The sequence below is a fragment of the Coffea eugenioides genome, chromosome 6 (assembly GCF_003713205.1).
Source record: "Coffea eugenioides isolate CCC68of chromosome 6, Ceug_1.0, whole genome shotgun sequence".
NCBI lineage: Eukaryota > Viridiplantae > Streptophyta > Magnoliopsida > Gentianales > Rubiaceae > Coffea > Coffea eugenioides.
The window spans coordinates 3,315,100-3,325,957 of NC_040040.1; the positions used below are offsets into that span (position 1 = coordinate 3,315,100).

General features: G+C 35.6%; 1 protein-coding gene across 1 annotated transcript; it reads left to right on the top strand.

Annotated features, from left to right (window-relative positions):
• The first annotated feature begins 4,144 nt into the window (after nucleotides 1-4,144).
• On the top strand, nucleotides 4,145-8,923 carry LOC113776024 (RHOMBOID-like protein 1). Its single transcript, XM_027321088.1, has 6 exons — nucleotides 4,145-5,070; nucleotides 6,182-6,345; nucleotides 7,066-7,229; nucleotides 7,315-7,574; nucleotides 7,776-7,902; nucleotides 8,533-8,923. The coding sequence occupies exons 1-6, from the start codon at nucleotides 4,709-4,711 to the stop codon at nucleotides 8,653-8,655; spliced, it is 1,200 nt and encodes a 399-aa protein (XP_027176889.1). The 5' UTR covers nucleotides 4,145-4,708; the 3' UTR covers nucleotides 8,656-8,923.
• The last annotated feature ends 1,935 nt before the right edge of the window (nucleotides 8,924-10,858 follow it).

The following is a 10,858-nucleotide window of genomic DNA, read 5'->3' on the forward strand; positions in this document are numbered from 1 at the left end:
AATATATATGCAAAGGTTAAATTTAAAATTTACATAGTTATTATTTATCCAACACTAATATTGTAGAAAAGATTAATTCCATATAACTAATAGTAAATCATAAAAAACAAAAACAAAAACAAAAAAAAGGCCTAGCTCAATAATAAGAAGGCTGGCCCGCTGCATGCTGCATTGCTATGTTGGGGCCGGTCGAGGCCCAAACTTGTGGCTACAACGTTTTAAGCGTTTCAGTTTATGTCTGGATACATGGATTTTGGCCCTACAGATAAACCTAAAGCAACTTGGGTACGAGGCTGTCCAAGTTCTTCATAGGTATTGAGTAGGTACGACTCTTGCTTCTTTGATCCAACATCCTCAAGAGCATGAAACCGTTCTATACCGCCCTGGCCATTTGGTCCAGTGGTCATCACCCTCTTTGGTGGTGCTGGAGGTCAGGGCTGCCTCCCTCAAATTTGCCACAATATAAAAGGGTGCGATCATACCAGCACTAATGCACCGGATCCTATCAGAACTCTGAAGATATGGTGCCTACATCAAGACTTTGTGTTATGACCTATAATGACGGGTGACAATTTGGACGATGAGATTAATCAAAGGTTATCTTGTGAAGGAATCATGGAGCTGCAACTGATAGCTTCTTCCCGCTTAGATGGACATCGTACAAAAAGGTCTAACAAAGCTATTTGGTTCTGAAAGGAGAATGTTAAATATTACAAAATATATATATTTTTTTTTTATTTTACATACGTCACGTCACAGCATAAAATTACGAACACAACAATTACAAATTAGATGATGAATATCTTCCAACCTCGAGACCCATTATAGAGAAACTAATTGGACCCATGACTTGGGCAAGTTCTTATGTCAGACCATTTTTTCACAAAAAAAAAAATTAAATAAAAACACTTATGCGTATTGGAACTTAAAGTGAAAAAGAGAAATAAAAATTGACAAAAAAAAACTTTTTTCCCTTCTTTTTTTCGACTTTACTACTAGCTTTGTGTCAATGGAAATTTTCTATGATGGTCTAGAACAACTTTCTACTTAGAAGGCCTAGTAGTCGCTCCTGCAAAGTAGTTGCTTCATAATCAATGGAAGATTTCCAAGGAAATGTAAGAGAGTCTCACTTGATTCTATTTAACATGTCAAGTGATCACATTTAATATGTGAATTATCAAATTGAGTCTTTTATATATGCGTATGGAATCTTTTTAATTGGTCTTGAACCAATTGCTATGCATGCTAAATAGTTACTCCGGACCAATATTAAATTCTTATAAAGTTACTATAGAAATATAAAATTTCTATGCACAGGAACAACATAATTGATATAAAAATGTACGATTTGTATCTTCACAGAGTTATTATTTATTTTTACTAATCAATATATTAAACTGCTTATACAAATGTATAATAACATTTGTACAAACAAAATTTATTTTGCAAATAACAATTATTTATCATACACAATGGACAGAGACACTAAAGTGTAACGGATTTTACTTAGATGTGGTTTTTTGATAAGTTATTTAATTTTGCCTAAAAAAATATAGTGATATAAGCATTTGAATGAAAGTAATAAATCAACACTAATGAAAATTAATATTAGAGAATAAAATATCTAAAAACCTTAAGAAGTAATGCGCAGAACAGACTGTCATGGTACTCCTTAGAAAACTTCTAAAATATCTCAACAGGTAAACATGTACAGATATAAATAGATTCTCTCTCTCTCTCTCTCTCTTGCAAGTTGATAAAAGTTCAATTCAATTTGCGAAAAGTGGTTAAGGTTAGTAGAAAGTTGTCCAAAAGTCTACTGACTTTGCAAAAAAGACATCAGCCTCGTCCCGGGGGAGTATGGGGTCTCTTTAGGTCTAGCAGGCTCCCTTGTGGAGTTTGATATCCCACGTCGGGGTTGGGGGGTTTGGGTCAATGTTTTCAGAATCGAACCGGACCGGCCGGTTCAACCGGTTGGACCGCGAACCGGACAGGCCACCGGTCCGGTCTATAGCTAAAGCCGGAGAGTAATGAAAAATCGCTAGAAACCGGATGACCCGGATGAACCATGAAAAACCGCTTAGACCGGGAACCGGCGATTTTTGAAACTTTTCGAAAATAATGTCCAGATTGAAACTTTTCGAAACGGTCTATAGCTAAAGCCGGAGAGTAATGAAAAATCGCTAGAAACCGGATGACCCGGATGAACCATGAAAAACCGCTTAGACCGGAACCGGCGATTTTTGAAACTTTTCGAAAATAATGTCCAGATTGAAACTTTTCGAAAATAATGTCCAGATTGAGGCCAACAAGAATCGAACACCAAACCTTGCGAATACAACAAAGACTTATTACCATTTAACCACAGCTAGCGGACGAAATTATTTTGTGTAAATATCTACTTAAGTTGAAGTGAAAAATTAAAAATACCCCAGCCTAAGCCCATAACTCCTAAAACACATCAGATTTATTTCTTTTTAATGTTCAACTTTCTCTTTCTCTCCTCTTTTCTTTTGTCACTCCCTTTTTAATCAAAACTCTTTAGTTTTAATTTATTGATATTTTCTTCCATCTTTTAATTTTTTTTGTCCATTAAATTGAAAAAATTAAAAAAGAATTATTTTCTTTAACCCTAAAGACTAATTATTAAATGTCACAATCATTCACTTTTATCTCATTTTTTTGTTTCTTATCAAGTTTGCATTTCTATTTTCGATTCTCTTAACTTTCTTCAAACTCCAAATTTCTTTTTTTTTTAAAAAAATTGCAATCTCTAAATCTCAAAAACGTAAATTAAAATTTGAACTCACAATATCTAAATTCTCATAGACGTGAATTTTGTATAATTTCAAAATATTGTGGTAGTTTTGGGTTGGATTTAAGATTATTTTTTGGTAGATATAATTGAAATTGAGATGAAATTTATTTGTTTCAACTTATAATTTAAAAAATTTATTTCTGAAAATCCAAGTTATTCAAAAATAGTAAACTTTTCATCATATAAAGTTTTAAATTAGCCCAATACATGTCTTATTTTGTGCATATATATATATTTATATAAATTATTTTTTAAAAAATTCATTGAATCGGGATCAAACCGATTCGACCGGTTGAACCTTGACCCGAACACTTCACCGGTTCAATTAACGGTCCGAGTTTTAAAACATTGGTTTGGGTGGTTAGTATATTAGTCTTCTATGAGACCTTCAAAAGTTGCCGGCTTTTGAGGGTTCTCACGGGGTTAAGATCAGTAGAAAGTTATCCAAAAGTCTGCTGACTTTGCAAAAAAAAAAATTTGCAAAAGTGGTGGTGGATTATTTTCCTTTAGAAGTGATCAGATGCCGCAACGGATAGCGGACAATACATTCCCAACCCCAAATCTGAGCAGGATCCGTTGTTGGAGGGAACTCCCGATTAGTTCTGACCATCCTCCCTGTAAATGTTTGAGCTTTCGCTCTCAAGCATTTCCTTTTCGACATAATTATCAAGTTCCTGTTAAAGAAATTGAAAGAAACTGAGTATGGTTAAAAAAGAGGAAACCAAGAAAATTAGAGAATATAGTAAAAAATTCACATTTTTCTTATTAATCGCACTCAAATCAGATAGTACATAAAACACTAGCAATTTCTTTAACGGTGATTTAAAAATTTTTTTTTTTTTTGCATAGCTGGCTCCTGCGTCCTCTAACTGGATACTTACAATAATGTATTTTGTCTGTGAGGAAAATTTTCTTGTAGGCGGCATATCAAGAAGAATTTGCCATGAAATGGCGGCGGACGCAAAAGAAAAACGAAGCAATGAGAGAAAATTTTATTGTCCAAGCAAGCAAGTTCACAAACACAAGCAAAGGAAACTCTCTCTCTTAATTAATAATTATCACAAGCCCATTATCGGGTCCTGTTTGTAGCATTAGAAAGAAGGGCTAACTACATATTGTTAGAAAAAAGAAATTGAAGACTTTTTATGTCAACACGCTTTCGTAAAGAATTTTCTCAATTTGTTGGCATAGAAAATTACTAGTAGTTTATAGTGTATAAGGTGCATATATAGAGAGAGAAAAATTAATAAATTCTTTAGAGTGTAGGTGACGGATTTGACAATCCAAAAACTCCTAATTTGACAACTCCTGATTTGAAGTGAGATGGTCCGAATGGGCTCTTAATCACCTGTGGCTGTGTTCGGATTCCGTTCTGACGTGAAAAAGTGGTCATTATGAAACCCCCCACGAACCGCTACCGTCCAAATCCTAAGTTCCTAACGCAGATGGCGGCCGTCTGAAGAAAAGAACAGAAGTTTGCCTGACTTCCTCAAATCTGTCCCAGAAAATTCCTCTCGCGGCGTTTGTTGGGTTACTTACCATACATACCTGATACCTCAATTAGTCAAGTGGTTGACGTTTGCCCGACATCCTCCTCAAACATGTGTCCCAGAAAATTACTCTCACGGCGTTGGTGTTGGTGACGGTGACATGGTGTTGGTGTTTGTTGGGTTACTTACCATACCTCAGTCAGTCAAGTGGTTAAACGTTGACTAAACTGATCTTAATAATGTGTTTAACCACCCTTAACATCTACACCTAAACCGCCTCCGCGTCTTCTTAAGAATCTTCGCTCTTTTTCGACCCACCCCTCGACTCGACCTACATCTTCTTTGTCCCTAAACTAACACTAGTAGATTTCTACTACATTTTACCGTTCTTTTCCTGGAGATGGCAGGAGCAGGAGAAGAAGGGGGTCCGCCACAGCAATCAGATGTCCGAATCAGCGTAAACTCGCGGCGGGTGAGCAACACCGTCCACCCACTCGATGGGCAAACGCCACCCCTCTCCTCCTCCACCCCCACCTCCTTGCCTGCCCCACCACCCCCTGGATACAGAGAAATTAAGCATTTCAAGAAGTGGTTCTCCTGGTTGATACCTGTTTTCGTCGTCGCCAATGTTGTCATGTTTGTGATCACCATGTATGTTAACAACTGCCCCAAAAATTCTGTTTCTTGCGTTGCTGGTTTTCTAGGGAGGCTTTCCTTTCAGCCCTTCAAGGAAAATCCTCTGCTTGGGCCTTCTTCCACCACGTAAGACTTCTCTTGTGCAGTCAATTAATTTATTTATTCGTTCCCCTTTTGGTCATCCCAACCCTTGCTCTTGATGCAAAGCCCGCAATTTATTACTAGTATTTATGGGCGGTTCAAGTTTCGTTTTTAGGCGTTGGAACGTGCCCCTTTTCTGTTTGGATGGTTTTATACGGAATTTGTCATCTGTAAGGCCTCAGAAGCTGTAGGCATATAAGCCAATTGGTGAGTTCTGAAATGATCATGTGGCCTAATTTACTTAAAGCAAACCAACCTCGTTGATGGGAGGATAAGAAAGATCCAAAAGCGAGGAAGAGTGGTTCATGTATCAGTTTAAGGTTTAAGAAATTACAGTAGTAAAGGTGTCTACAGTCTATGTAGTGGTATACGGGTATAAAAACCTACAATGTACGCTAGAGATCTGAGCTACTGAGGCGTTGGGACCATAGAAGTTTTGTGTAAAGGGTGAAAGAAGAATTGGAACTTGAAACTGACTTTGCAATATGAAGCAGTAGTAACTAATTTTATCAGTTGCAGAATAAATGAGACAAGTGAAAAGAAATCAACTTATAAAAGAACTGCAATCCAAAAATATATGAGAAGCCAGCTAATTAAGATGGATGTTCTGGAAATTAATGCATGGAGAATCCTGAGAATCAGATAAGCGGTAAGTACATGCATCAGGTGAAACTGTTTTACAATCATTGTAGTGGCAGCAGAATGTACTTAATAGAATTCCACCTGTGGTTTATAATCCAGAATGCAAATTTTCCAGACTTTGCCTTGGTCCTTGTCCTTGATTCTTTGAGATGGCTGCACTTCGAGATTTTATTTGTTGCATGCATTTGTGTTGTTTGACTAGTGCCACATATGAGGTTAATGCTTTGTTCGTGCTTTGGATTATGTTTTTGTAAAAAATCAAAACTGGGCTTCTTTGTATAATGAGAGTATTTCCAATTCCATGTAGCATGTAGTGGTGGTTGGATACATACATATATGCTGTGCAGCTTTTTGTTTGACGTGTGCTTTTCCTTTTCGCTTAGTAATTGAAGCCATTACTTACCTTTGGAAAAGCAACTAAGAAAGTGTATCTTCCATTTCCTTGTTCTTCTAGGTTACAGAAGTTGGGTGCTTTAGATGTGAGTAAAGTGGTCCATGAACATCAGGGTTGGCGGCTTATTACTTGTATGTGGCTGCACGGCGGAGTGTTTCATTTGCTTGCCAACATGTTGAGTCTTTTAGTGATCGGCATTCGAGTTGAGCAAGAATTTGGCTTTGGTAAAGTGCTGATACTGTTAGACGATGATATGTTGTCTATTACCCTTATCAGTTATTGCACTCAACAGGACTGGTACAAAATGACGACGCTGGTGCTTACTTATGCAGTTGAAATGCCATGCAATTGTTGTTATTTCTCATTTAGGTTTAGCAGTTATACATACATGGTTTGTTAAATATGACCTTACCACTTGATCAAGATCCAGGTGCCAAAATCACAGCATTTAAGGGATAATTGAAGTTAAATTGGCTAAATGATCATATATTTGTAAACTTATTGCTATGATTATCTTGTATAAAAATTTTTTGGTATGGTTGCGTCGGGAAGAATAGTGAAAGGGCATTTTTTCTTGGAACTTGATTATTAGTTACCAAGTCCTTTATGTTACATATTAATTGAAAAACAGTAAGTTTGGCATGTATGTATTTATTGCTTTCCTGAATATGCATGCGAACATTAAACCCTGGCTCTCATTTAACTTGCTTGAAGTCCAATATTACCTTCCAATGTGTACAACTTACCTATTTTTTTTAATGGACAATCGAGTGGACTTCTCTTAACATATGGGTTGACTTCTACTTTTTGCTTGCTTTCTTGGAAAGCTTGGGTGAGGATCCTTCATTGTTAGTAAAATACTTGTTTGAGCACACATTAGTTATGGTCTAATCAAACTCATATAGCTTACCCGTGTAACTGTCTTTCATATTGGTATTTTGTAGTGCGTATTGGATTGCTGTACGTCATCTCTGGTCTTGGGGGGAGTTTGTTTTCGGCACTTTTCTTACAGTCAAATATATCTGTTGGTGCTTCTGGTGCTCTGTTTGGATTACTTGGTGGCATGCTTTCTGAATTGATTACCAATTGGAGTATATATGCCAATAAGGTACTCACCAAACTAATGTTTTTAAGACCTGTCTGAAGAGACAAGATTGTGGTTTGTATATTTATGAACCCTAACTTTTCTTCAGGTAGTATCTTTAGTGACCCTTGTGGTCATAGTTGCTATTAATCTAGCTGTTGGACTTCTCCCTCATGTGGACAACTTTGCTCATATTGGAGGATTTTTATCTGGTTTTCTTCTGGGGTTTGTGTTTCTGATACGTCCCCAGTTTTCATGGGTCAGCCAGAGATATGCTCTTCAAACGTATTCTTCATCATCCCCCAAACATAAATTTAAGGCATACCAATGCATCCTTTGGGTCCTTTCTCTGATTCTTCTGATTGTTGGGTGAGCTTCTCCATACTCTACCTGGGCATGCATACTGATGCTTCTTTAACATGTTCTGGCCTTTACTCTTCTATTCTCTCTTGTTTTCTAATTCTTGAGAATCTAGCTGAATTTCTGCATTTGCATTTCCTATTTTTAAGTCACTTAAATGCAAAAGCAATAGGGTCCTTGTTTAACTGAGAATTAAATTGGACTTCGTAGGTTCACCCTCGGCCTGGTTCTGCTGCTTCGAGGGGTAGATTTAAATGACCATTGTTCCTGGTGTCACTATATGAGCTGTGTTCCTACTTCAAGGTGGAGTTGCAACACACAGCCTGTGTCATGTATGGTGAGTAATGGTTAAAGTTTTCCTCCAACTGTGGTACATTAAAATTTGGGCAAAGTTCCATATTTTATGTGGAAGTTTTATCTTTTCATTGTGTAAGTGTTTGGGCGGGATGAAAAATGGAAAACTGTGTGTATCTTAGGCTGTTTGGCCAAATTAAAAAAACCAAAAGAAGATATATAATCACAATTAACAGATTAGGAACAGTTGAAAAACGTCTACCTTCAGAACCAAGAGTAACCATTCTAGAATGTCCATTCAATCCATAAGGAGTTCAAAATACCCTTAACTTGTCCTCACAAAAAGTAGGCAACATATGTTTTTAACAAGCAGCTGGAGCTATATGAATGAGCTGTTTCATCCAAACTCAGTTGCCTCACAGTGTTCAAGTCTCCTGCTGATAGTGCACGGATATTTCTTTAGTCTCACCTCACAACATCACAACATACTGCATCACTACTACGGGAAAAATTTTATAAAAGTTATATGCATGTTGATAAAGCATATGGTCCAAGTTTTCTTGGTCTCGTTACCATCATTAAATCAAGACGAAGTTTAAGATAGTAAGGATTTTTTGACCTTCTGTTGGACTTCTAGTGCACTGCTAAATGTGCTTCAATGTAATTCCTGCAGTCTGATCAAGTGGGGGGCCAGCTGACCTTGACATGCTCAAACAATGGTAAAACGAAGACATATTCCTTGCAAAGTCCCAGTCCATCTCAGATCCAGGGCCTCTGTAGCCAGCTCTGCAGGTGATAGATTGAAGTTCTATGGATGAAGTTTAGAAGGTGGAGCTTTGCTGTATACCATTTACGCTGGTCATAGTTTCCAAATCGGTTTGTATATGCCATTTTTCTGTGAATTAGGGCTCCATGTGAAGGTTGAATGGATACAGGTTTTATCTAATACAGGTCATAGTTTCCAAATTTGTTTGTATATGCCATTTTTCTGTGAATTAGAGCTCCATGTGAAGATAGAATGAATACAGGTTTTATCTAATACAGGTATGTTTTTTCCCCTCCTATAACGACAAGATTTTCTACTGTGTTTTTTTTCTCCTTGCATGAATGCCAATCCATCTAAGTGCATTAAGGTCTTTCTTGCAACGATAGTCAGATACTGGCAATCTTGCACATATCTAAGTTAGTCTTCCGAAGCTTGTAGTTTGAATTGCATTCTGTTACCTCTGTAGAAGAACTAATGGATCCTTTTCATATCATTATAAGGAGTGCAAACTTATTTTCAAGTGCGGGTAACCCATACCGGTTGACAGAGATAGAATTTACAACAATTGATTTAACTTTACTTGAGCAAATTGACATTAAAAAAAATCCTTGATGAAGCAATCCTAATCGCTTGAAAGAAAAATGCCAAGTATAGGTTAAAGATTTATCAATACTAATTGTTGGGATAAAAAATGCTCCTAAAAAATGCCAAGGTACAGGTTAAAGAAAATGCATAGATTGTTGGATGGGTTAAGAGATGGCCCCGCTTTTGGTTAACTTTGTCATTATATTTTTCTTTTCTCATTGAAGGTCTGATCATAATTTATAATTGAAGTTTCATACAAGTGAAACAAAATGGTTAATCTTATTTATATTGATAATGTATACATTAACAAGTTTATATGCATAATAATTAATTTTAATTTGAATTTAAAATCTAAATTTTATAACATATGCAACCAAGCATGGAGTGCACACAATCAATGTATAAAAAAAATATTACTAGAGCTAAAGAAAATAATTAAAAATACAACTAAAAGAAACATAGTAGTCAGTAAATAACTATATATATGTCTATATGTATTAGAGGGTTTTTATTAGAAGCCTTCACAAACCTCCAAAATTCCAATCCCTTATTCTTACAATTTTACATTTATTTTAATTCAATCTATTGGGTAACCCTTATTGCATCTCTGCAACTTAAATTTACGCGACTCCACTAACTTCAACAACCAAAATCCAATTAGCTCGTACCCCTTATATGAATATGCAAATTACATCTGCAGATCCACTAACTTAAATGACCAAAATCCAAATGACTCATTTAAGCAACTGACCACTATGTAAATCACATTAGCAAAATTTTTAGGAGTTCATTTGAATTACAATTCTCACGATCTATAATTACTAACTAATAACACAAAATCATTCTCAAAAGCTAACAATTCCTAGCCAAATTTATCTTCATTTGTTATCCACCCAAACCAAATAGAGCGAGAAAAAACTTTTAAGAATTTCATAGTCTGAACATAGAAGAATTCCACCTATAAGAATTTCAAGGATGACTCAATTTTAAAAGCTTGCAAGATTGCAAAGAAGAGAACAACTAATTATAAAATGAAACCTAGACCGTAGTGATATAACAAAAGTACTCCAAAAGGTTTAAGAAATTCACTTCCAAAAAAGACAAGTCTCACATAAAATGAGATGGATAAAATCCCAATTATACTGTTTAAAGTGTCAAAACCATCAAATTACAATTCCTGATATTCTTTTTTTTTTGCCAAATATTATTGCCATTTGTATTCAATTGTTTTGCATTCAATTTTTGCAATCTTTTAATTCAACTTATTTATTACTCATGATATGTGTGCATTTATTTATTTCTAATGGTATATCATAATGTACTTTTTTTGTTGAAAACATATTTTATGCGTACATTTATTTAGTTCTCATGGTATGCCGAAATATACTTCTTTTCCTCTCTGGGATACATATTCTATACTTTTATTAACATAAAAGTAGTTTATGTTGATAATTTTAACTTGAGTTTAGCAACTAGCTTACATGGTATGTTGGTACATAAGAAACTAAAAATCTTTCCTATTAGCCCTTTTATGTCTGTTAAACTTTGCTGATTGGTCCATATAAAAGAGGAAAAAAAACACTTATTTTTCACTCTTATCATATTTTGTTTAGTTAGCAAGTTTGATTTTGGGCAAGATGATCTCAAA